Here is a 27,737-nt window from a genome sequence, read left to right on the forward strand (position 1 = left end):
CTGTCACCCTCGCTTGCCGCTGCGGATGAACGGCCTGGCTTACCTTGTTTGATGGACTCGTTTGACGCTTACGGGCCTAACTCGCAGGCCTTAACGTTTTTTGATCCAGAAGAGAATGACTTAATCGGTGGTGATACACAGGGACCAGACTTTGATTGTGCTGATTTCACATTACCGTCTCAATCACAAACGCAAGCTTCCCAACTAGACCAGGAGCGGGGTGGCTTTGCTCAAAAGGTGAGCTCTTCTTGTTTTCTTCTCATCCGTTTCGAAGAACGATATCAATAATCGCATAAATTCGTTAAGTCAGCAAATATTAGACTTGACAACCAAGGATGATGATCAGGATGAGGCTAATTCGCAGCTGCCGGAACACGCATGCGCATACTGTGGTATTCATGATCCGGCCTGCGTTGTCTACTGCAATACCACTAAAAAGTGGTTCTGCAACGGCCGAGGCAACACCTCTGGGAGGTAGGTCTGGCAATTTCCGTGGAATTTGCTTTCAGTCACATCGTCAACCACCTTGTTCGTGCTCGAGCCAAGGAAGTAACGCTGCATAAAGATGGACCACTGAAAGACACCTTATTGGAATGCTACGTCTGTGGTTCAAAGAATGTTTTTCTTCTTGGGTTCGTCCCAGCAAAGTCAGAATCGGTTGTTGTGTTGCTGTGTCGCAATGTGTGCGCGAACCAAAATAAGGATATGTACTGGGACCCAGCTCTTTGGCAGCCGATTATACAAAACAGGCAGTTTTTGTCCTGGTTGGTGAAGGTCCCTTCTGAAGAGGCCCAAGCCAAAGCTCGCCAGATATCTGCACAGCAGATCAACCGCCTGGAGGAAATGTGGAAAGAAAACCCACAAGCAGCTGTCGAGGACCTAGAAAAGCCCGGAGCTGATAGGGAGGTCAGTCCCGTACTCCTGAGGTAACGAGACCTATTCATGTATCTTATTTTCATTAAGATATAAGAGTTCTTTGCAGTATCAAATGACGTTCAAACCACTCGTCGAAATCGAGGCGGCTTATGACCAAAAAGTGAAAGAATCATTGAAGTTGGAGAACGTTGTTGTCCGTTGGGAAACGGCACTGAATCGCAAGCATGTTGCTTATTTTCGAATTCCTGGTGCGAATGAAGGTGAGTTGACTTTAGTTTTGTTATGTCAGTTCTGGTTTGCTCTTGCGCTCGTCTTTCGATTGCCTTATTGTGCATGCTTAAGTCAAACACTAGTGTTATCGGAAAGAGAGGACCTCCATATGGTGGCCGGAATTGCCGCACGCTGTATTCATACTGAGTTTTTGTCATGCATCTTAGAAATACTGTATGTGGGATCATGTACAAATTAGGCCTTTCAGTCGTACAGAATATTGTGAAAGCCGAACGTATGGTGGGAAGTGGCTGTCTCAGCGTCACTGGTTTTAATCCCAGTATTACCATAGCTCGTGTGGATAGGTGCCTGAATCCATAACGGGACAGTTAGAAGCCGATTTTTGGTTGTGAGACGTTTAGAATGAGTCCGAGAACGAGTTAGAACAGAGTCCAGGTTTTCGAGGATAAACAACGTTTTACTTGTCTAAGAACAAGCGTACATGAGCTGAAATGTACATACAAAGGTTCCGTACGAGTATATGTGGTAAGTATAAGAATAAGCACACAAAAATCATGACATTCACCCCGACAGTGTTTGAATAGGCACATATGAGCTGACGTAGACAGGAAGTGATGTACTGAATCAAGCTTCTCTGTTCCTCAAACTGTAAGGATGAATGCGTCGCTGTTGTTCTAGAATCAAAGGATAACTCGGTTGGTGTTCGGAAGACGGTACAGAAGAAGATTCCGATGCTTGAGAGCTATCGGGCTGGCGTCCGGTTAGTTCAGTCGTATCTGGGTGTTCGGTATCCTCGTTGGATTCAGACAGATTGAGAACATTGTCAGTTGTACTCTGAACAGCTGGGGCTAGACGGCGAAGGGACACGGTTTCGACTCTTCCGTCTCGATGAGCAATGTGTGCGTAGTGTGGGTTGCAGTTCAGAAGGTCAACTTCTTCTACTAGTGGTTGGTACTTGGATGACCTATCACCTCGTTGCAGCAGAACTGGACCAGGGGTGGTCAACCAAGATGGCAACGATATTCCAAATGTTGATCGACGTGCGTATTGGAACAAACGTTCGTGTGGAGTACAATTAGTGACTGTACATAACAATGATCGGAGGCTGTGTAGAGCATCAGGGAGTACTGATTCCCAACGGGAAGGCGGGAGATTGTGAGATTTCAGCGCTAAGCTTATTGTTTTCCAGAGAGTACCGTTGAGACGCTCAACTTGACCGTTACACTGTGGATTATAAGCTGATGTATGACTCATAGCAACACCTTTCTCCAGAAGAAAGCTATTGATCTCAGACGACATGAACGATGAGCCTCTGTCGGAATGGATATAGGCTGGCATTCCGAACAGACAGAAGATTTGTGTGAGACAGTCAATCACAGTTGCCGAGGTCATATCCGCACACGCAAATGCAAATGGGAATCTAGAGAACTCGTCAATTATAGTGAGTAAGTAGCGGTTGCGTGTATTAGATGGCAAAGGACCTTTAAAATCCAAACTCAGACGTTCAAAAGGTTGTGTTGCTTTAATGAGTCTACCAGAGGATTTCCAAAATCTTGGCTTCAGTTCAGCACACACTTTGCAGGAGGAAATGACGCGCTTGACATCGTCGACGGAGTAGGGGAGATTCTTGCAACGCACAAAATGAAACATACGGGTAATGCCTGGATGGCAGAGGGAGTTATGGAGCTCTCCGAGTTGGTTATTGCTCCCCATGGAAGCACATACGTTTCGTGACAGAGTGTCGGCGACATGATTGTCCTTGCCAGGTCGGTATATGACATCATATTTGTACTCGGACAGCTCAATCCTCCATCGTTGTATCTTGTCGTTTTTCACTTTACCCTTCTGTCCACCGCCGTACATGAATGAGACTGAACGCTGATCGGTGATCAGTTTGAAGGGTCTTCCGAGTAGATAATGCCGCCATTTCCGGATGGATTCAACGATAGCGTAGGCCTCCTTCTCGATGGCAGAATGATTCTTCTCGCTCGGATTGAGTGTCCTCGAGAAAAAGGCTACCGGCCGACGGTTTTGGCTTAGGGACGCGGCTATAGCCACATCGGAGGCATCCGTTTCAACAACCAGAGGCTCGTTATAATCTATTGTGATTAGTGTAGCATTTTCTAGTTCGTTCTTTAGGTTGTCGAAGGTCAACTCGACGTCGGCAGGTAGGGGAAAAGTTTTATTCTTTACCAGTTTGTTGATTTTGTCGGAAAATGAGGATATCCAATGAGCATAATATGCAAACATACCGATGATACGTTGCATTTCCGTGGTAGTACGCGGAAGAGGTAACTGACGGATGGGTTCCATGCGTTCAGGGTCTGGTCTAATGACACCCTTTGAAACCTCATAACCTAGGAGGCGGATAACTTTTGAAGAAGTGACTGTTTTGTCATCATTAAGAGTGATCCCATACTTCCTCGTAGCTCTCAAAAACGACTGGAGATTGAGATCGTGTTCCTCTTGGGTCTTGCCACAAATAGTCACATTGTCTATGTAGGCATACGTGCTTTTCAGCTTTTCAGTCGTAATGATATTGTTAATAGTTCGCTGAAAACACGCAACACCGTTTGTGACACCGAAGGGTATGCGACGAAACTGAAACAGGCCACCACATGCTTCGAATGCTGTAAAAGGTTTGTCGGATGCCGCGATGGGGACTTGATGGTAAGCAGACAAGAGGTCTAATGTACTATAGACTTCGTAGTGCGAAATCTCCTCAATCATTTTGTCCAAGCGTGGCAGAGGGTAAGCGTCCAGATATGTGAACCGGTTGATAGTTTGGCTGTAGTCAACAACCATCCGGCGTTTCTGATTGATACTCTTGGTAAGCAAAACCTGCGCTCTCCAGGGAGACGTTGACGGTTCGATGATGCCTTCTTGCAATAAGCGGTTAACTTCGGCGCGAATGAATTTGTCATCATCCGGGTGATGCCTTGATTTGGTTGCAACAGCCTTGCAATCTGGAGACAAGTTGGCGAAAAGTGATGGTGATTCAACGTTTACAGCCGTCAGGCCGCAGATGGTGAGCGCATCACGATCTCCGCCGAATGGAATTTCTACCTTGCCATGTAGACCTAGAAAGTCATGCCCGAGTAAAACGTCGGTGCAGAGGTTTGGCATTACAAAGAGCTTCAGTTCATTGCGTGAGGTATCTCTGTATCGGACAGAAACACAAGCGTACCCAGTCGTCCGACAGGATAGGGATGTAGACGCCATTGTGACGACTGAGAAAGTTGGATAAATCTTCCAATTATGCAGTTTCACGACCTTAGCGTTAATGAAACTGCAAGAACTCCCTGTGTCGACCAGTGCACGGAGAGTGATGCCGTTGACTTCGATAGTTGCGATGGCATGTGCCAGGCGGGTAGGAGCTACTGCAACGAATAATGACGATAAAGTAGGCTTTGTTGTACAACTTGTGTGGAACTTGGAGGTATTTTTTGAACGGCACACGCGGCGGAAGTGACCGCGCTTACCACAACGATTACAGAGGGCTTCTCGAGCGGGGCACTTTGGACGAGGATGCGCATCATAACCGCAGAAATAACATGTCTGAATGGATTTTACAGCAGCAGTGGTCGGATGAAGACGCAATGCGGGATTCTGTGAAATGGGTGGAATCGTAGAGCAAGATATGGGTTCGTTACTAACATATGACTGTGACCATTTGTAAGCAAATTCGAGGGATCTAGCCAGCTGATATGTTTGGTCCAGAGTGAGTTCGCTTTGTGCTAGAAGCTTCTCGCGGATGGATGTGGACGCCAGGCCATTAATTATAGCATCACGCACGCACTCATCTTGATATTCAGTTGCAGACACAGATTTAAACTCACAGTCTTTGGCTAATGATTTCAGTTTTTGTACGAACTGATCGATATCTTGTCCACTCTCCTGTAATTTCCGTAACGTGTCGATTGCAGATTCATAGTTGGTGCGATCAGCACTGTGATCGTATACTAACGGATCCACAAAGTAGATGTGAGTTTCAAGTTTGTCGGGTTTAGAAGATTCGACAGCTTTCAGATAGGTTTCGAATGTACGAAACCAGTGATTCCAGCGTTTTGCTGCATCTGCTGAGTTTGGGTCGGCGTCGCAGAACCGAGGTCGTAGTTGCGGGTCCATTGTGTTCTTATAAAGTAAATTGAGACGTTTAGAAAGTGTCCGAGAACGAGTTAGAACAGAGTCCAGGTTTTCGAGGATAAGCAACGTTTTACTTGTCTAAGAACAAGCGTACATGAGCTGAAATGTACATACAAAGGTTCCGTACGAGTATATGTGGTAAGTATAAGAATAAGCACACAAAAATCATGACAGGTTGCGCAATCGGGACTTTATTGAAGATTGTTACTAGCACCAGAGGATGCGCCGGCTATACCATGTACTGCCCATTTCAATGGTTAGAGTGCTGATTTACTGATGGGAAGGTCCGTGGTTTGAATCCGACCTCTGCCTCTCGGCTTCTCCTGTCTAGGCTCAGGCGACCTGGCAGTATCCGAGCCCTCGTGCCTCCTGGTGGCATGCTAGTTTGGACCCGAAATGGTGCTACAGCTGAACCATTCCAAACCATCATTTTCCGAAAGGAGTGCTGCATTCTGAATGGCGGAAGCGAAGGTGTGGCCAACCCATGACCTGACAGAGTGGAATAAATGAAACTAAGAAATGTTTGGGTGTTGTCGGTGCAACTCGACTTTGAGAGTGGGGGCCGTGTGATCCCCGTTGCCACTGGTTGGAGACGCTGCAAGATATGTCTGCTAATCGGTGACTGGCGTTCTTGTTGTCAGTTCCTATCCAGGTTGCCTGAATGAGTGTCCGGAGGACTAGGCAATCCGGAACGATTGTAGTGAGCTAGCACTGATGTCTCTTCCCTGTCAACTTTTGTTCTTTTCACAGTAAGGCTTTCAAATAAATTGTGTTCGTACGGCAGTGTTGTCATACTGTCCATGATGATGGCCTTTGGACACCCGTTGATAGTAGCCTCTGCTATGTTCGTTCAGAAACATCTGTGAGAAAATCTCGAGAAAATTCGGCTAATCGCAATCTGTGTATTGTATGTGTCTAAGCCCAAACGGACTAGTTTTGAATCTACCAAAGACGGTTTCCATGACGCTCTAGGTTCTCTTTCAAGTCGGGTTAAAAGCTCAGACGTCGTCATGGCTGGGGGTGATATGAACGGCCACTAATACCCAGAACGCTACTCAAAGCCGGAACTTCCGTAGGTGGTACTCCAAGCTCATCCAAATGTTCTCTCTGATAGGACAGTAGCTTTACTGGAGGCCCGGTGACAGATTCTTCTCGGCCGTAACCACAACACCCGACGTATCATCGGACGCCAGGTGAAACCTAGTGTTCATGCGGACTGGGGGGCTTGGTTGACCCGAAATACGGAAGAAAAGGAAAATACTAAAAATTCTGGGAATGTCCGCAGGTGCTTATGCATTTACATATCTAGGTAGTTGAATGAAGTCTGATGGAATTGTGTTTGACGAGGTCAGTGCGCGAATCTCAAATTCCGAGATCATGTTCGCTAATTTACGTCACTTGTGGCGTCAAAAAGGCATATCACTTGGTCTCAAGGATCGCGTGTACCAGGCTACAGTAAGGAATTTATCGGTGTTTGGTTGCGAAACATGGTCTCTGTGGACAAACTATGTGAGGCATCTTCAGGTTTTTGATCACCGATGTTTCGGAAGTGTGACGGTTGTGGTGCACGTAATTTGTCGGTGTTTGGTTGCGAAACATGGTCTCTGTGGACAAACTATGTGAGGCATCTTCAGGTTTTTGATCACCGATGTTTCGGAAGTGTGACGGTTGTGGTGCACGTACTTCAGTCGCGGTTAACATCGAGCTCCATCAATTGCGTTAGTTGCACTGTCCGCAAACCTGCAAGATGCTGACCACTCCGCTTGTGGAAGGATGCAACCAACTAGACATAAGTAGCACTAAAACTGCTCGAACCTGGGTAGGGATTTCCCGTGTTTGAGTGGAATACAACTCAAGGTATATGAAAATGGAACCCCAAGATCCCGCTCTTAAATACACCGCATTGAACGGATCTTCACAGTTCATCGTCGGCTTGCATATAGACGTCCTGGTGTTCCATGGTTTCAACAGTGCGCTCGATTCTGTCAGCTGGCTCGTGCTTTTCAGCATGCATAACAAGACATCCCTCAGAAGTGAATAACATGATCTGTTTGTGGAGTGCGTGCGAGTGCGGGGAGTTCTCCAAAAACCTTCCTATGAGCACTGATCGACAAATGTGCCCACTCTTTTCATTTTTACCTACTTTCATCGTCGCTGAACTAATTTGATGAACACTGAAAGGTAGTGTGGCAGACAATGTTAACGCATGCATCTCAAAGGCCCGAATTGCGTCCAACAGTTTGCATGCATTGTAGCATCAAAAAAGGATACCAGGAGTCTCAAGGACCGCGTGTCTTAGACTACACTGCAGGCCATATTGTTGTACAGCTGCGAGACCCGACTGCTCCGGGCGGAGGATTTGAGGAGCCCTAGGTATTTGACCAGTTCCACAGAACGATAGCTGGAATCGTCTGGAACCAGCGAATTCGCAGTGTGATCATGAAAGGGGTAGACGGTACTACATTCAAGGAATGCATCCGACACTGCAAGCTAAGCTGTGTGGGTCATGTAATGCGCATTCCGAGTTGTCGCCTATCTAGAATAGCTGTTTTTTGTGCGCACTTCGGAGTTTCGGATAAGTTTTAACATGTCAGGATATAATTCCGTTGCATTTGTGCTCCGGCAACTGGGTGACTAACTGAGACTAGTCCCATTTATGAACGCACTCTTTCTGTCGGTTTTGGCGTTGCTGAGGTTAGTGCCACTGTCACTAAAGCTTTACTGGGCTGCCCAGTGGAGTGACAAACATCGAGAACGCACAGAAACGAGTTCATCTATAGGCTATCCGAGTATGAACCGCACAAATTGAGTATGAACCGCACAAATGGTTATAGACGCAAATGCACAACCACATCCTTTCTGGGTGTCACGTTCTTATCTGACTAAAAGTGGACCGAAGTAGTCCACTTCGGTGAATGCGATTCGTTCGTTCACGTGGAAAAAGTCATCATTTGGTTGTACGCTACCGGAAGCCATCGACAGCATCGGACAGCGACTCACCCTCGTACAACCCGGTGTCCATTGCTCACAGCTACTAGCTACCCACGCGCCACAGCTTTCGTGGTAATGTTTTATGACGTGGTGATGAACTGTCTCTTTAGCGGCACGATATGGTGGTTAGTCTCAATAGTCAAACGGTCAGTCAGAGGTGACTAACGCGAAGTTCCCCATGATCATCGAAAGGATTCCGTTTGCGAAGTGAACTGCCAAAAAGAGTCGTTTGTCACCGGTGGGTTTCTTGCTAAGTGTGCGCAGCTCGTCTGGAAACGCATTCTCCCTAACTGACTTCACGGCACATTGACGTTCCCATTAGCTCTTGCCAAGCCAAGGTCAGTCACGGGCTTGGTTCGTTTCCTGATTAGGGTGGGAAGTCGTTCGAGCCACGCACTAGCCCGCAAGAGCTTAGTCCGATTGATTGAATTTACCCCCTCTAAGACGTGATTGTCTACGTAGGCGACCGTGCAATTCTGGTTTTCATTATTTCTGAGAGGCGTAGCCTGTAAATTTGGTTTTGCTGTCTATAATGACTCTTCATCCCATAAGGTGGTCGGATCCGGGATCCATTAGCTGTGTCCTACGTCTTCTGGAAGCATCTGATGCGATGTCTGCCGGATTATTCCTCTCAACCGCTGATGCACATCTATGAGTACCCGCACAACTTTCTTGCGGTTTGCGGCGAAGCTTTGGAAGCGCGTGATCATGTTGCGGAGTTTCTGAAGGTCAACCACCAAATCCGTCCAAAAAGGACTGATGTGCTTGGCAAGGACAACTCTTTTGGTTTACAGGACAATTCTTGCAAACAGTAGGGCAGCCGTAGGCTTCAAACAAGAAGTCGTGGCGGCATCGAGTGGAAAATACGAGATTTACCCCATATAAAGTAACATTGTGCTTCTCTTTCTACGATCGAAAATAAACAACCGCTCTAGGCTTTATCCAATGCATCTGAGAAACAGTGAAACTCGTAAGATTGGGAAATGGAGTCCTTGAAGGACAGATGTCACTCCACTTAGCTTGAGGTGTATTCAGGTATGGGTGCACCTCAACGAACAAGCCACCCTCTGTAGCGGTCTTCGCTTAGTCGACCGAATTTCTACTCGCAGATGCCCGTAAAAGGAAGAAGGCCTTCGCCGTGGGGTCATTAGAAAATACCAACTGACCAGTTACAGATTATTGGATAGGGAAGCATCTTAATTACAAAAACTGAACATCCATCTCCTGAACGCGTCTTCCTGAACTTTCCTGGATATTCATTGACTGTTGCTCAAATCCAAGTAAATGCTACAAAGCGAATCCACAACTTCCGCAATAGACCTCCCTTTTCAAGAGGCGCAAAGCGAATTTACAAGAAAACCTACTACGCGCATGCCTCTCTCATCAGTAGTATCACTGTTACACCCGAAGGTCGCAGTTCCTACCAGTGACGGGCAAGCATGGTTTTTCCGGAGCCCAGGATGATCTTTGATTGCCGTCTGCTAAAGGGTATATCGATCAAATTCGTTAGCATCCTGTGATGTATATAATTAGAATTCACCGTTCTTGGATACTGCTGGTATCCACCAAGAGTGCCCAATTTCTCCGTTTCTCGTCGATCTCCGTGGTGAAACGTTTGAACGAAATTGGACTCGTAACTGCCACAGTGTATCCCCTGGTAACGGGGAATCACACGGCGATGCACTGAAGCTGGTAGATTATCTTCAAGCACTCCAATTCTGTCTGGAATAAATCTTCACAGGAGCTAGCCATCAGTTACTCAAATACGAATTACTCGTACAGGCTTGTCATTCATTCCGACCACCACTGATCTTCATTGATGAACAACTGAAATCCGTGAAATGCTTATCTCAATCCTGAGACAAATATAACATACGGGAGACAGTGGATCTGGATCAGTACCCTTGTTGCCTATGTGTGAATACTAATCGCTTTGTGTGTTCTACTTGGAAGGACCGTCTTTGCTTTAGGTATTTCATGCGTTTCATAACAGGGGGTGAAGGCGTAGGATGTCTTGCGTGATAACCAGGAAACGGCGCTCTAGCACGCAGTTACGTCGTTGAAGTCACGTCTTAAGAATACCTCGTAAGTGACTACTAAGGCAGGCACATCCGTGATGCGTGGACTAAGTTGGGAAAAACTGTTTACAGATCAACTGAATACGTGGAGAGATAGCTAAAGATGATAGCTAGGTTCCCTCCATCGTGTCATTTCGATCTCACAACTGAGGCACAAGAGATAGTGACTGTCTTTGGATAGGGAATTTGAAACGAGACCGAACTCAGTGGCGTTCTTTTTCCCTTAATTGACCATTTACTCTCCAGATTCTGTCTTCCTTTTTTTACCATCAGGCATCATGTTTTGTTCACTTGTTAAATGTAATCGCCCTTTCTGACCGTGTTGCAATACATACTGGCTGGGAAATATGTGATGTTGCAATTTCCGAACAAGATGAACATGCCTCCAAGGCTTGGTTTAACGTGTCACACCCCCGTTTTCCGGTGATAAAAACTGCACAGAGTTCCTTACCAACATTTGCATAGTCTCTTCTTTAAGACATCTTGTTGGAGGGATTTTTTCTGAGCAATCAACTGCTTAGTCAGACACGTTTAAAGCTGAGTTCACAAACCTTGAGTTGTGGCAATTAACTCTCTAGCCCTTTTAGGAAGCGCTCGTCTTTGTTGTTTACGAAGACCGATACGTCTCAGTCCCATCAAACTTTTGATTAGTTTTGTACCTAATTCTGTTTACTTTGCTTTCATTGATCTACAGGTCCAGAACTACGTATAATGCATGGGGATGAGCTAATCATACGCCGCTTCAACACCCCAGATAGTAATTGGAGTGGAGTCGGCCATGTGATTAAAATTCCAGACAGTGAGTTATATTGTTCCCCTCGCTGTGCTGATCACAGCTTGTTCCTGCTGGTTGACTATGGTTTATTGTACCTATTCTGCCATCATTAGGTGCGGTTCGCTGTTTCGCAGGTTGTGAGGACAGTTTTGGTTCAGGTGTTCGGTAATGGCTGTCTGTGATCTTGCTAGTGGTTTTGGATTTCATCAAGGGCCGAAATTCTCACCATGGCTGTTTGTAGTTCATCTGCAACACTTGCTCCCCCTTTTACGTAACACACCCAATTACGGGCGCTCCATTCACCAATTTGCATTCCTATGTCGGTTTTTCCACTTCCAGATTTCAGTGATGAAGTTGGTTTAGAGATGAAGCAGGCCGATGTGGTTCCTAGTGATCCCGTGACATATATGGTTGAGTTCAAGTGGAAGTCCACCCCTTTTGACCGCATGATTCAAGCTATTTCCAAAGTAACTGAGGAGCAGTGCGACCTGTTGCCACCCTACATATTCTACCGTCTATTGGGTCACGAAATGGACGATATGGTGCTCAAATGCAACCTGCCGAAAAGATACTCCGCACCGGATTTGCCGGAACTTAATCACAGTCAAGTGTTCGCTGTGAAAACGGTGCTACAACGTCCACTTAGTTTGATTCAAGGTCCTCCTGGTACGGGGAAAACTGTCACATCCGCATCTATCGTGTATCACCTGAATAAAATTCACCAGAAGAAGGTGCTTGTTGTCGCTCCGAGCAATACGGCTGTTGATCAGCTATGCGAAAAGATTAGCCGTACCGGTCTAAAAGTTGTCCGGTTATGCGCTCGATCGAGGGAAGCGCTGGCTTCACCCGTCAGCCATTTGATGCTGCATGTCCAAGCTCAGCATGTGAAAGGACATTCCGAACTACGAAAGCTGCAACAACTAAAAGATGAAACGGGAGAGTTAAGTCAAGCAGATGAGAAAAGGTACCGCCTGTTGAAACGGGAGTTGGAACGTAAGTGTCGAGTTTTATACCCAACCGCCCCTTCATGCTCACGTAATGTCATCCGGAAAAACATATTGCTGTTCTCTCAGGTTGGTACAATACTTGATAATTTGGATAGTAGATGTGGATTTTAATTATAATAGATGTTTAGAAGCACGCATTGACTCACTAAGATTGAAGTGGTGATTGTCATTACTGCTGCCGTGTAAGGGGTAACAAACGATTGGTTGGTTGAACGGAGGACCCACGTCGATTAGTCTCTAACTCTGAAACTCAGATCTCGTTCACACATTAAGTGAAATACTGTTATATTTACAACCTACCATATACCCTCGGCTTATGCCGCTGGAGTGCGCTGTCACTCAACGATTCTGTTGTTATGCCTACTTCTCCCCGTTCATCTGCATGTTGCCGAATTTCCTTCCCATAGGTGAGCTTCTTGTTGCCGCAGACGTCGTATGCTGCACCTGTGTGACGGCCGGAGACCAGCGTCTGGAGCGACTTAGTTTTCACTCAGTGCTCATTGACGAATCGACCCAAGCCACTGAACCAGAATGTTTGATTCCATTAATGGTTGGTTGTCGTCAGGTCGTGCTTGTTGGGGATCACTGTCAACTTGGGCCGGTCATTACGTGCAAGAAGGCCGCGAATGCTGGTCTCACGCAAAGCCTGTTTGAAAGATTTGTGCTGCTTGGTATCCGGCCAATGAGACTACAGGTGAGTAGATATTCGTTTTCCCCTTCCCACTGCACCATTCTTTCTCTGCGGTGACGAGGACGGATCCGATGCTCAATTAGTTCATAAAATAAGCTGGTACTGATTTCGAATTATCTCTTTTTGCAGCTGATTTTAGCTTCGTGCTGTACAATTCCTTGTCTTCAGTCTGCCCACAATTCACTGTTCCTAACAATAGCGCCATCGTTTCACTCACCCTTATACAGCTGCCAATATAACCTACAAACAACATAGGGTCTTCATTTTAATGTGACTGCTTTTGCGATCCTGGCCCTCTGAATAAAGACAGAGAACACGAATTTCTCGCCATATCTTTATCTGTGTCGCTCGTCGGAAAGTCTTCCCGTCCTAGTGCACTTATGAGTGGTACACATCAAAGGTAGGAGCGCAGAACTAGAGTGTCGCCCTTAACAGAGGTCATCAGTGATGCGTGTCCTCGATCTGACCCGTGTTTAAAATGCCCGTCACTTGACACAAAAATATTTTACCGGTACCGTGCCAGGGCATGCTAAACCTACCTGTTTTATCGCACCTGAGGGGTCGAACATTCGTTTTAAGGTTACGTCAGAGTAACGCAACATCTCATTGGTAACGTTAATAACTACGAACAACAGCGATGTTTCTAGAGCATCCTGGTAATAGGGATGGAATGCTTCTTGACCATACGGTCCCGGACGCTGGATTCTTGGTTGCTTGAAGCTCATTGATAACTGTTGAGAAGACAGTTCACTGGATATCCTTCGTGAGTGGCTGCCGTCCGGAGGTCGTTAGTGTGAACTAGGAACTCTGTGACTCCCAGTGGGGTGTGAACTTCGCGCTCGGGGTTAGGTCAACTGAAAGCTTCGGAAGAATTCTCCAAAGGCAGACCCTTTCTGCGATTTGAACAAAGGGTATCATCTCCACACAAACCTGGGACCACCTTATTAATGCGATGTCTTACAATAACGCTCAGTGGTTAAGGTTCGAGCTAAGTGACTAGAAGGTCCGCCGTTTTAATCTACTTTTGGTATCTTGACTGCTCTTCTTCGGGCTTGAGCAGTCTGGCGATGTCTCAGTCGTCGCGCTTTTCCCGATTAGCATGGAAGCTAGGAATTTACAGTTTGTTACAGCGAACAATTTTTTTAACTACTTAGGCAAGAAGTTGGTAGTCCAAACATTGTTGGTGGACACTCATCTCACCGATCGTTTTCTCGGCATTTCTCGCTAGCCTCTTTTCCTTTCCACAAGACGAGTTTAGCAACATGAAGCCTTGTAGGCTGTCTATACATCTTTGAGTTTATTCAACTCATCTGTTGGGTACAATGGTGGAAACAAGGTACTTGAAATCAGTAACTTGCTGGTTTATTGCCTGTTTTGTTGAAAGGTTGTACAGGCGTGAACATGCAGGCGGGACTCTTCAACGTATTGATTTCCAATCCTGCTAGTGCTGCGTACTGAATTAGCCCTAGCATATGTTAGAGTTCTTCCAGGTCATCACCCATCATTCATTTTTACTTCATTCATCCATGACTTAATGCTGTCAGTTTCTATCGAGTTTCTATCTGACTGGTGCTGTAGGTATGGGCGCCTCGCATGTTTTTTGGTACAACAACCCGAGGTTCTCCTCTCTGTGTCATTTCCCCTTTGTTGTATAAGGCATTATTCAAATAAATTAACAAGGTTGTGTATTAGTAAGACACCAGTGTTCTGATCAGGCGTTGCTGTCAATGTTGATGGCACTTACTATATCATCAGCGTATTCCAAGTCAGCTATTCGGGTTCGGGGACCTAACCGTACCCCACTGTATCCCTACAACGAACGTTCTAGTGGTCAATCAATTGGGAATTCAGCCCCTGCGAAATTGGACGTCTTTGTCATACACCAGACCCAAAGTCGAGCTCACTGTCCCCTGGTTCGGCTGGTTTGCAGCGCGCGGTAGTGATTTGGAATCGTGCCTAGTGACGACCGCCTTTCTTCAGTCATTCAACCAACATATCAGCTACAAACCATATACCAAGTGTACGCTGGTTCCGGGAGCCACAGATTTGGCCACCGGAAAGTGGAAATGCATGGGGATCTAGCCAGGCTCAGGACTCGATGGCATGATCAGTTCGGATAACTGAGCAGCTACGCACTGAAGGCTTTAGCTTTGACATAGAGGGGGCACTGACTGAGCGATTGAGCCCCGTCTGACAATGTCAGTAATTAGTTTTGTTATTGTAGAGATAATGAGAGACGCTGGAAGGTTTCCCTAACCTCGATGTTCGTATATCTACTGACTAATGCCTTATCAACCTGGGACATTCAGACAATGTCGTTCTCCTCTTCAAATAGGAGAAGGTCCAGGTGTTTGTGGATAAACTGAACTAGATCATCCCGTCCTTTGTCTTGCAGTTTGCACCCACGGTGTGGAGACATGCTCCTGAGCAGCACTGCATTTACAATTCAAGGAGAGGTACTCAAGTTTGTGGAGCGCTTCACGTCTCTTGGAAATTTTACTAGTTCCTAGTGTAGTGTGACGTGTGGTTACTGTGCGAATCTATAAGGCTCGGGTCGCGTTCGCTAATTTGAGACACCTGTGACGTCAAAGCGGTCTTTCCCGCAATCTCAGTGGACGTGGGTATCAGGCTATAGTATGGGCTGTTTGTTGTTGGCCTATTCGGGCAGTGGAACTGGGACGTCTTCAGGTGTTCGACAACCGTTGTCCCAGAGCTATAGCTCGTGTGGATTGTTGTCGGTTGATCCGTAACGAGACAGTTAGAAAGAGTTCATTTGTGCAACAAGAGCTTTCGTTGAAGTGTGTTGACCACCAGAAGCTGCGTTGGTTAGGCCATGTATTGAGCATGTTGAAATAAGTTTGTTGTTTAGTTTTTTCATACTTTGTTGCTAGGTTATACTGGCCACCTCTTGTTGTCACTTGCTGTACGGCCTTACAACTCTGTATCAGTCCTTTGCCCCCTGCTCCACACACTGGTATATTAAGAGGCACGGTAGCTCTAGGTGGTAGCCCTAGCTCTGAAGACAAAGGAAAATTATTGCAACTGTATGTTCCATATGGTCGTGCAAAATTGTCCCTGGGGCGAGAAGCGTCGAGCTAAAAATGCTCAATCCAGATTGGCTAGCATTCCGACCAACCACGGCATGTCTTCTTTTAGCCCGTAGCCTTTACGTGAGGAATCCGTCTGAATGATGTGATATTCGGTTATTAGAGGTGGTTGGCCCCCGGACACCTCTCGGTTGCTTCCACTCAACGTGACTGGGCGAAAAGAGCTCTGCGAGTCAGGTGGTCTTCTCCCACGTGAAATACATCTAACGTAATTTGTGGATTGCGAGTAGCTCATCCATCGTGAGCGAGTTCACCTCACGTTCATCATCCATAAGACGGCATGGATCACACCGGTGCCATAGGCACCCGAGACTGGCGAAACTGCCCTGGCCTCGCTCATCACCAGCCAGTTCACCAGAACTGCCCAGGTGAACAAGCTCATCCACCACATCGATTGGCTGGTCTGCAAGCATCAGGGCGACCAGCCTTGTGTTACCCCACTGGATTTGGAGAACCCAGGCGGAAGCTTGCTCTGTACCCGTCTATACTTGTACGCTCACAGGAGTTCTCACATGGGATACAAATTTGGGATGGATCGCAAAACACCGTTCCTGACGATTGACAGAGTCAATAGTAGCTTTCAGATCGTGAAAGTAACCAACGTTAGATGTTTGAAAGTGAGGCACTATTCAAGAACTTATATCAAGGTAAACGTATATCAATGCGTCCTCGTCCAGGGGGAAACAGCTTTGCGAATGAATGACACCCGTTTCCTGAAGATTTAACTGAATCGGCTGAAACAGGGCACAATTGTCTGCAGCGAAGATCTTCGCAGGGTACCAGCGTTCTGTAATTCACCAGGCTCTTGATCTCCTGTCGTGCATCATCGTGGTTGCTAGTTGTTGGCATGGCTTTTCTGGAATCAACGTCTGCTGGTTTCGACGGTGTCCAGTGTTTATTTGGTCGAGTCCCGTTGCTTGGACAGACACTTTGACAGCTTCCACTTGCCTGCACTCATTCTCCGACCGTCCTTCGTCACGAACACGTTTCCAATAGCTTTCCGACCAGACCAGCTCGTTACTGTTGCGCTACTGAAACTCGGCGAAGCTCATGAACCGAGTCGCTCTGCTGCGGCACGTGATGGAAAGACAAGTGATAACCGGTTTCGCGCAATGGCATAATGGGAATCAAGTTTTGTATCCCAAGGGAAGCGGCGATCTTCAATGGTAACCAATAGTCCCGTGGTCCGACTGCGTCCGTGACTAGCTTGTGATTGTGGCCTCCATGTAACTCAACTTGAACACTTGCGCTGAAAGTTCGTGCTAGCTAGGATCAGACAATGCTCAGCGCACAACTGAAGAGGTCGCTCCTCATTATCCATCCACTGATCACCGACTTCAAATCTACCGTGCAGCTGCTTTTTCCGTTCTTAGTTGTCCAACTCGGGCTTTCATATCGTCCACCGGGATGATTATATCCGTTCTTACTGAAACAGTTGCGACAAATCTGGGTTAAACCCGTCCTCCTGATCCAGAATTCCAGTTCGTAGGGGTATCTGTTGATATGACCAATGGACACCGTCCACTGCATCGACCTGTTTTGATTTTTTATTGAGCCGGACAACGTACAGCACAAACACTACCGTTTTGTGAGATCCGATCTAGCGAAAGGCTTTCAGCCTCGGAACTGAGTGCAACTCACAACCACGTCAGGATCACCAAATACTCGAAGAGTAAAATGTGGAACCATTGTACTCGTCCTAAGCTGCTTTAGGTGTGCAATTGAAGTGGGGTTTTGTGTGCGCTTTTCGGACACTAGTAAAATGTGAACGGTACTACAACTCCATCCTTGGATTCCTGTTTCACCCGCCAGGGTATATCGCAAGTTACAGTACCTTAAGATAACCGTTATGGTGACAATAAACCTACGGCCTCCAGTCGTCCCAAAATGTTGACATCACAACCCTGCTGCTTAACACAATTGAACAGGATGCCGAAATGACATTGCGAAGCCCCGCCACCGAACGCCAACCTGAAGCACGACACGGCTACGATCGGCCAGTCACCTGTGGCTTCAAACAACTGTGTACAGGCAATCAACTCCAGCGCTTTAGGAAATCCGACAGTTATCCCGATCGGAAGCAGAGCAAGCCTCTCACAAGTTGCTGGCATCGTGGTGAGTTGTGTTTTTCTCGTTATCGCCGGTTTAGGCGTCAATAATATTCCAGGTGCAGTCACCGTGGCTACGTCGATCCCAGAGGCCGCAGCCACCAACACACCACCATGCAGCCCACAAATCACGGTCCAACTCGGTGCCGGCGACATTCATAGTTGATTTTGCTTGCCGAAGGAAGTTCGTGACGGTTCGTATCAACAACATCCCAGTTTGCAGCTTGATATGGCTTCCGACATCAGGCTGCTCAATGGACAAACGTGGAAACGAATCGTTGAGGCGCATGTCAACCCGACAGAACATTGGGTCCGTAGTGCTTCTGGTGGTATCCTGAAGTTGACTGGCGAGGTTGACTGCTCCATAAGGTTCAATGGAACAGTGAAAGCCGCCGGCTTGTTTTTTTGGTTTCCGGTGTGTCCCAGAGGATGATTGTTTCAAAAGGCATAAATATATATCGACGTTGTATTCGTCTGACTAGGAGCACACTGACATGAACCACCGAGAATGGTGCTGATGAATGATTACGTTTGCTTCACAGCTTGTAAAACTCCGGTTACCTGCATTCATGTTTGGGCTACTTGGGGGGACGTTTGCTTTGAGAACTCATCGATGTGGCTCAGAACGGCTTGCTGCCAGTTATCCTAACCACTACTTGTTCTATCCACCCTATGAGATTGCCGGACGGGCCTGCATCGTTATTGCTTTTTCAATGTTTGCCGTCTGCAGTCCTCATCGAAGAGCTGGATTCTTCAGTGGGTCCCATGTCACTCAGTGAGTGAGTTGATCCGATGGTCAAGGACTGCGAACCATATGATTCATCCTCATGTCTCGAATACCAGGTTCATCGATATGAAAATCCCCGGAAAGCATTCCAAATTCTCACTGTCCAATTCATGTATGTGCATCTCACTGATAAACTTCCACTTCCATCACCAATGAGGTTTGTCCCTAACTGGGCTTTGTTTTCTGCCAGTTCTCTTCATTCTTATTCTGGGCACCGTATTATACAGGATAGTGCCATTTGGGCAGTTGACGATAGTGTCCACAATGTTACACGTATGTTGGTTGTTCGTCATACAACTATTGATTTGTTCGTAGAGCTTGGGAGTTAGCTTCATCGTTGTCTTCGTCGTCATCGTCGTCAGCATGACATCAGTGTTCAACACCGATGCCTCACTGCTTAGAAACCTTCTGTTACCAAACGTGCAGACAGCCACCCACTGGTGTCTCTTTGTCTTCAAAGCGTTCGTAAGCTAATTGCCAAGCCTGATGGACGTACTGACAGCCATCTGATCAACAACTAACTCGGACCACCTGAATGTTGGCGTATTGTTACAGATATGGTATTGATGGAAGCCATATCCTTAATGGGTTGTACAGCTTTTTCACGCGACTGCCTTGAAGGAAATTCGGTTACCTTTCAAAGGAACCCTTTCCTAAGGGGATCAAGAAACCTCTCTCTTTTGATGTCCTATTTTTCGAAACATTACTGTATTGTTGATAAACATGCCTAGTCCCTTTCCCATCCTCATGTGCAGGTCCAGTATCGCATGCATCCGGCACTCTCAGCTTTCCCGAGCAACGTATTCTATGAAGGCAGTTTACAGAATGGGGTTACCGCAGAAGATCGGTGCAAGCAAATCGATTTTCCTTGGCCTAATCCGGATCGCCCCATGTTTTTCTATTGCACTTCTGGTCAGGAGGAAATATCTGGCAATGGTGTTTCCTACTTGAATCGCACGGAGGCTGCTACTGTGGAGAAAATTGTAACAAAGTACGTGTTTTTTCCATTTTCGGTACCCCTCCATCTTGGTACATCTGATTCTCTGGGGTGGCTGAGTAGAACTAACAACTTTGTCACCCAGGTCGTTTGTGCTCACCTATCGGATTATAGGCAAGTCAGGCCGTTCCGCTTAAGCATCCTTTTATCGTTTGCCTGATTTGCGCTCCGAGGCTAAATAAAGAGAAACATGCGGTTAACGTGAGCAGCTCTAGATTGGAAGTGCTTCGTCATAGGTAATAGAAATCTTTTGTGCTGAATAGCGGAGTGATATCGCTTTTCACTATCGTGATAGCTTACGTTACCTATAAACCACACCTACCTGCAATTGACTTGCGTTGAGTGTATTCTTATGATGTAACATTCTCCAGAGTATTATAAAAGTCAGTACTTTCCGCCGAATCTCCATGTTTTTTTTTAGGTCCATATGAGGAAATAATGTGTTACTTGCTCTTCTCGACAGTACCACTTTCTTTGCCGCAATGGTGTTCACTCTTCCGAATTCTTCATCCTAATGCATCCCTTTCAGAATGCTAAAAATTGGAGTCCATCCGAACACGATTGGCGTCATCACACCGTACGAGGGCCAGCGAGCCTACTTGGCCCACTACCTTCACTATTCCGGTTCGCTGAACTCTAAATTATATCAAGAAATTGAAATAGCAAGTGTGGACGCGTTTCAGGGTCGCGAGAAGGATTACATAATATTATCTTGTGTGCGCGCAAACGAGAACCAGGGCATCGGATTCCTGAATGATCCTCGGCGCCTGAACGTTGCGCTAACACGGGCTCGCTATGGCCTGATTGTGGTCGGCAACCCGAAGGCGCTCTGTAAGGTGAGTGTATGGGCTTGTTTTCGACAGCGGCTAGGTTTCTGTTGCTAGTTTTATTTCAAACATTATCATGGCTGCTGTGTCGACCAATTTCTGTTGAATTGGGTTGCTAGTTTTATTCCAAACATTATCATGGCTGCTGTGTCGACCACTTGACCTTACCGTGCATGTTGGAACGCTGTTCCAGCTTTATCATCTAACCACAATCCTCTTTTTGAACCCTATGCTTTACGAGCAGATCCGTGCTTTATTTTTTCTCGGAAGATGTCCGCATATTTCTGTAGGTGCATTGAACGGCCGTGAAAGGTTACTGATGTCAGTGAAAGGCAACTTGTTGCTCTTATTTAGTGTTGAACATTTGTAATGGCACTAGTCTTTGAGCAACGTTGACTTCATTTTCGTCTTACCACTGGTTAGTGTACCTTGACAGGGGGACTGGTTGGCTGGAGAACATCTGATATCGCTTTCGTTCAGTTACCCTCAGTGTTTCTTTTCTTTGAGGGTCGCACTTAGCTGATAGTGCTCATTTTCAATTAGTGGTTTCTTTTTAACCACAGATAAATCAGCTTGACTCCGATAGTAATCAGGCTGTTGGCGTCACTTGTGCTAGGTCGCCTTACGGTGGCTCGTGAAACACTGACTGCAGAGCAGCAAGTAGGATTCCGGCCTTGTAGCGGTTGTGTTGGCCCAATCCCCACAGTCCGTCAGACGCTAAAGCAACGTCTTACGTACAAACGACCCACATTTTAGTATTTCCGACCCGGCATTCGACTCGATTGACTGATCTGCCACCTGGCATTCGACTCGATTGACTGATCTGCCACACTTGCCCACCCACCGTCAGGTATTAGGACATCGTCATACGCAGAAAAACTCACATTTTTGATATTCCTGGATTTCCGAGGCGCATTCGACTCGGTTGGCCGGTCTGCTTTCCTTAACACAATTGCCCGTCAGGCAATGCCCCGAAAGTTTGTGAACAATAAATTTATTGTATTCTCAGACTTCCGGGATTGTGAGAGTATACAGAGTTCTCCAAAAGCTTCCGTACACAATGCGGTGTCCGTCAGAGTTACCCACTCCATCCATTCCGTGATCGTTGAAATAATGAGACGAGCGCTGAAAGATTTTCGAAAACTCAGTGTTCGAATAGCCTCGGACGAAAACCTTGTCGAACTGGAATTTGCAGACGACATCGTTTTCGTCTTCGAAAAGGGGAAGGAGGCACAGGTGTTTGTGGATGAACCGACTCAAGCCATCCCGTCCATTGGTATGCAGTTTGCACCCACAAAGTGTAAGGTCATGCTCATGGACACGCGGTCACTGAACACGCCATCTGCAATCCGGGGAAAGGCTCTCAAAGTTGCAGAGCGTTTTATGTACCATGGAATTTGCATAAGTTCTGATTAGTGTGACAGATGAGGTCAATGCACGGATCTGCAAGGCTCAGGTCGTGTCTGCTACTTTGAGACACCGATGACATCAAGGGACTTGTGTATCAGGCTTCAATACTGGCTGTTTAAGCCAGTTTGAGCAGCGTGACTGAAACGTCTTCAGGTGTTCGATAGTCGTTGTCTTAGTACCATAGCTCGTGTGAGTTGCTGCCGGTGAATCCGTAACGAGACAATAAGAAAGCGATTTTTTGCGTCGATCACCAGAAGGTGCGTTGGCTAGGCTGTGTGTTGCCCATGTGTGAACCGTCGTTTACGAAAGATAGTGCTTTTTCCGTTCCAAATTCAGAGCGGCGGAAGCCGAGAATTCGTCAACCGTTGACCTGGCAGATGGGTGTGTAAGTGATTACGAAAACTCTGGGTGGGGACCGCGAGATACTGCGCCCATTTAGAGACGCTTCTAGCCAGTGTCTGAATGATTGTGATGGGCTAACACAAAGTCCCTTCCGCATCCACTTCTCCACAACAGGGTTTCCAAATAAATTGTGCTTAGATAGCAGTGATGGATCAGTGTTTGGACAATATTGTGCTGTGAATTATGATGTGTTAATAACCACTGATGGGTTTAGAACCGGCCTTCCTGCCCCGGGAGGCGGCAGCTGTCAGCCGAGCTCGTTCATACTTCGTTGCTAGGTCATACCGCCCGCCTCTCGATCGCATCCACTCAGTACACGGCGTTTTTATTGTCAGTTTCAATCCAGATTGCCTGAGTGAATGTCTTGAGGCGTAGGCACTTCGAACTGTTTATGGCAGGCTAGCACTGAGCCCCTTTTTCATTCCGTCCATTTTTATTCTTTCAAATAAATCATGATTGTAAGGCAGCGAAGTGTCAGTCAGTGTTAAACGCTGATATCATGCTCTCGATTGTGATGTTGATTGTTCAAACTCATGTTTTGTCCAAGACATGTAATTTGGAGTTTTAAACTTCATGCCTGTTTCGTCTTGTTTGGATCGATCGAACAGATGTGAAAAGGATAGTCAATGTCCACCGAAGTAGGGTAAGCGGGAATCGGACGAAGTACTTGTGGGATAGGACTAATTTGACGTTTTTTTTTATCTTAGTGGTCTGCTTGCACTCGTTCTTTATTCCCAGTTCTTTATTTCCCATTTCTCGAAATCGTGAGCAATAATAGAACAGATAAACATTGAGAGTTAATTAACGAAATATCTTTTCCCATGCACCATAGCAACCACTTTGGAACCAACTGCTTCACTTCTACCGAGAGCAGCATCTTTTAGTCGAAGGCCCATTGAACAACCTAGCTGAATACATGCTTCAGTTTCCGAAACCAAAGGTGCCGTATACATTCAAACCAGGCGGGCATTTTCTTTCCCAACTGGCGGCAAACACGGCCCTGCTCAACGCAAATCAGATGAGCCAACAACGTCTTGGCCCAGGCGGTTTCTTTCCACAGGCAGGTGGGAATGCGACGCAACCTTCTTATCCGAATCCAAATGATCCAAATGCCCTTTTGGCTGCAATGGCTGCGGCTGCGGCCGCTTATTTTGGTGGTGGAACAAGTGGCAATACTTCAGGGCTTGGCGGTCCAGGTCCTTCGGGCGGTGTCAGCCAACCGGGCGCGAGCCATGCTGCAGCATATGCGCTGGCAGCCGCGGCTGCCGCACAGCATCATCCGAATTATCATCCTTCTCAAGGAAACCCCGGGTCTCACAGCCTGCATCAGCTGTTCGATCAAATTGGATATATTGGGCCCAACAGACAATTCGCCGCTGCAAACGCAAATTCCAGTACGTCTTGTTTCGGTTTGATAGTTCTAGTTATCGATTCTATGCTTATAGTGTTCCCTGATCCGTAGTTTTCTCCCGAATTGACTGTAGTTCCGAAACTTTCTCTCACCAGGTCTTCCAATGCCAATGAGTATGCTCATGCAGACTGGTCAGTTGCATCGTGCTTCAGATCTCGGTATGGGCAACCTTTACGGGTCATCAGCTAACACACAAACGGACACCTCTAAATTTGCGGCTGCAATGGGAATGAATGCGTTTGCCAGGCCCAACGGACCCGGGCTGAATTTCGGTCCATCGCTTAGTCAGCTGGGCGGGAGCACCCGTGCTCCTGGCGGCCCTCTCCCAACTAACCAGGCCACAGCCGGTGGCATTTCCGCTCCTCGTTACATGGGCAGTGGGACTCGCCGTGCGGGACAAGTTGGTAATCACAGCGCTCTGGCCGGGTCAACAAAGTCCCGACAGCCACAACAAGGTTTAGACGGTTTAGCCGGCCCCGGCTCCAGTACGATGACCAATATGAGCACCGGTCTGCTTTCGCAACCTGGCCTGTCCGAACTGACTGGAACACAGGGAGCTGGCGGATTTGGGTCCATGGTTGGCGTGTACAACAGCCAGTCTCGTAATCTCGGTTTATCTGGACTTTCACAGGTTCGTTTTGTTTCCGTCCAGAGTTACACTTACATTTGCCTTTCCCTTTCTCCTCTCATGTCCTTGTGGTTTCTGTTTTCAGGAAAGTACATCTCTGGATTTTCGACTCGGGCATGGTGCGAGCCAGGTAGAAAACTTCCTGCTTTCCCAAGATTCCACTTTCCAAGGGGCCACCGTTTCAAGTGGTGCACAGAAGTTCTCCGCCCGACGCAACGCGGAATTGTTGAACAATGGAAAAGGTTCAGTGTCCAACTATGATTCTGGTACCCGTCTGATAAACGGTACTGATCTAGGTGACCTCAGTCTTTCCCAAATGGTTGGCGGTGACCCTGTTGCCGATGTCGGCGGTGGTGGAGGAGGTGCGCCGTTGTCGCAATTTTAGAGACCAACGTATACTCGAAAATGTCCACGATGAACAACGGGTGACTGCACATGACTGGTCGGCTACTAGGTTCTGCTTCACATTGGAGGGAGGAGGTGATCTGTCTGTCCATCCGCGACAGACAAATACGGTGGGGTGAACTGGTTAGATGTTCGAAATGAACGCATGGATCAAAGAGACTATTCCTTATAAACGCGCCTGATCGTTGCTTCCCATACCTCGGTTCAATTCAACACTCCCTGTTCATTCAGCACCTCACAATCTGGTGTCCCGTTCCCCATGTTTTCATCCAATTCTGTTTTGTATTTCGGTTGATGCGTGCTCCTATTTTGTAAACTGGTAGGTCGTCTACTGTGTGTGGCGTGACCCGGACGGATTCTTCGTTTTTTCTCCTTAGTCGTCGGCCGTGTCTTCGGGTGCTACACGTGTTGCTCACTCAGCAAATATTGGGCGCAACCTCTTGCCCACAATGGAACCTGAGGGGTAGTTTGGTATTTTTTCGCGCGTTTATCCAGCTTTTAAGCAATACTGGGTGCTTGTTTTTATCAGTGTTCATTGATTTCCTCAAACTGATATGTTTCCGTTCAATGCTTTTCATGTTCCTGCTTTCGTGATTGTCAATTGTAAACAGATTCCGGTTGACGATTTTTCGGTTATCAAATGGTTGGTATAACAATCGGGCCTATTTTGCACACGTTTAACGGAACCCTGTTTTCATCGGTGTACTGGCCATAATACGTCCACCGCCGCGCTTCTACATTATGTTTAGGAATACTTTGTTTAGATGTGCACTCTTCCGAGTTACTTGTATAGTGTCCGTTAGCACTGTATCGTGTGTCCCAGGGTAGGTCCTTTTGCGACTTCAACTCGCAGGCTAGCAGATTCCAGTCAAGATGGCACAGTCCGTGTGCGCTTCGAAAGTGGTCGTTGATTCCTGTTCCGGATTTATTACTGTGTCTGAGACAAGAAATAATCACCAGAGGTTTCCTACACTCGTCTGTTTTTGATCAGTGGTCCTTTTAGGGAACTACTGGACACAATCTCATGGGTGACATGTATTTTGAATTCGTACAGCTACTGACTGAAATATCATTTTTACCTGTGCGTCCATCTCCTGCTGTATTCCCTTCCCGTCACTGATAGCATATGCCTTTCTGGTAGCTATAGTATAGAGGCTTTGCTTTTACCGTTACGTCCCTTTCAGTTCAACAGTTATGATTGCAAAAATGGTCATCACTCATGGAATTGGAGTATAGGCTTAAGAAACTTGACGGGGACAAAAACTCCATGTATCGCCTGATTGAACATGGTGATGAAACGATAAAAAAACGCTAAGAACGCTGGTGTGTAGACGAAAATCGTAATTTGGAGTTCATAGGCCTTTGGAGACTGAACAACATAACTGTAAGGTAGTTCGTTAGCTTCACGGGAGATGGGGGAGGTTTTCATAATCTGGTTGAACCAAAAGAAGGCAGTGGGGGTACTCAGAGCTTGCAGTTTCTTCGAGTTAACTGCTGTGCTGCTTAGAAGGGCTTATAGTTCATATCTCCGACTATCCGACCAGCGTTTCCGTCCCGGGGTTCTTTGCGCGCCACAGCCACATACTCTGAAACGCAGCTGGCCCCTGGCTGGTTTGACGTTTGCTGTTTACTTCGCTCAACTTCCTCGGCACAGTCCTTTTCCAATGTGTTTGCGCCTGGAATGCGTAATTCCGGACACGGAGATGGTAGCAAGCACCAGGGTATTTAGAACAATCCCTCTAGTACAGCTTCGCGTACCAAATCTAATCTGCTGGAAACTACGTCAGCTTGAATTTCGGTTTTCAGAACGGGGATCCATGGCAGTTGAGTCCCAGTTCCCATTACCGGTCAATAGTCGCTGAGGGCTGGAGTCGTTATAGGGAGTATTGTATTCGAACCAGAACTCCAAGTTTCACTCACAAAATGTGAATGGATGCCCTGTTTAAATCGATGAATTGGGCTTCGTCCAACCACACGCTAGCACAACTGAACTTTCGAATCACATGTATTAATAAGTCCGGAGCATGTATTCAACTCGCACCATCGAATTTTCTGGGTGCACATATCACTGCATGTATAGCTCGCGCATAAAACTGACCGTGGTTCTATTTGGGCCCGTATTTCGGGGTAGAACGTAATGGCATTTTTATATCGTCTTACTTTTTCAAAAGAGGTGCTGAATCCGTGGAGGGAAACTGCTAGAATAAGGGAGAAATGTAGAGAAACGTCCTGGTAGTCATGAAATTTCGTGGAATAAATAAAAACCTATGATTTGAGACGGGTAATCCAATCTAAAACGGAGTGTGATTACAGTACACTAACGTTCAACCCACCTGGGGTTAGTTTTAAGTGTTAATATCACCAGAAAGAACGAAGTATGCGAGTGTTTGAAAAGTAACGGTGTGTACACCTGAGATCTAAACGAGGGCCAACCGTACGCAATCGGACGGCTGTGACGTGGGGCCGCCATTTACCGTTCTGCTCATGTTTACAAAAAGACACTGGTGTTGAACATTGAGGCTTCGCCACCCAATCCAATTCACGGTTGTACGTGGGCTGGGGTATTTTCGGCGTCCACACCTAGACAGGAGAACGATTACGGTCCACAACCGAAGCTTTTGGCTCAAGAGCCTGACAGCAAGACAGCGGTGTTTGGCGGGAAATGCAAGTGCATTTCAATTTTTATAGAAGAGGTTCGCCATACAATTCCAACCCACAGTGTAGAGTACCAGGAGACTTCGTCAGACCTCTAGCATTTGACCAGCCTGGTATGAGAGGCTGCGGAATTCGTGTGGGCGCCCCCCCCCCAGTATAGCTCGATAGGCCGCGGAGGCAGACAAACCGTCACCACGACAAGGTT

General features: G+C 46.9%; 1 protein-coding gene across 1 annotated transcript; it reads left to right on the forward strand.

Moving 5' to 3' along the window:
• On the forward strand, window positions 1-25,962 carry T265_04125 (hypothetical protein; the record flags this gene model as incomplete). The annotated part of the gene is made up of 14 exons (XM_009168783.1): window positions 1-237; window positions 275-474; window positions 510-926; window positions 964-1,136; window positions 11,017-11,121; window positions 11,437-12,090; window positions 12,512-12,798; window positions 17,780-18,017; window positions 19,584-19,788; window positions 20,324-20,630; window positions 21,585-21,897; window positions 23,318-23,827; window positions 23,940-24,475; window positions 24,558-25,962. The coding sequence occupies 14 exons, from the start codon at window positions 52-54 to the stop codon at window positions 24,855-24,857; spliced, it is 4,431 nt and encodes a 1,476-aa protein (XP_009167047.1).
• Window positions 25,963-27,737: the final 1,775 nt, after the last annotated feature.

The sequence above is a fragment of the Opisthorchis viverrini genome (genome assembly GCF_000715545.1).
Source record: "Opisthorchis viverrini unplaced genomic scaffold opera_v5_65, whole genome shotgun sequence".
NCBI lineage: Eukaryota > Metazoa > Platyhelminthes > Trematoda > Opisthorchiida > Opisthorchiidae > Opisthorchis > Opisthorchis viverrini.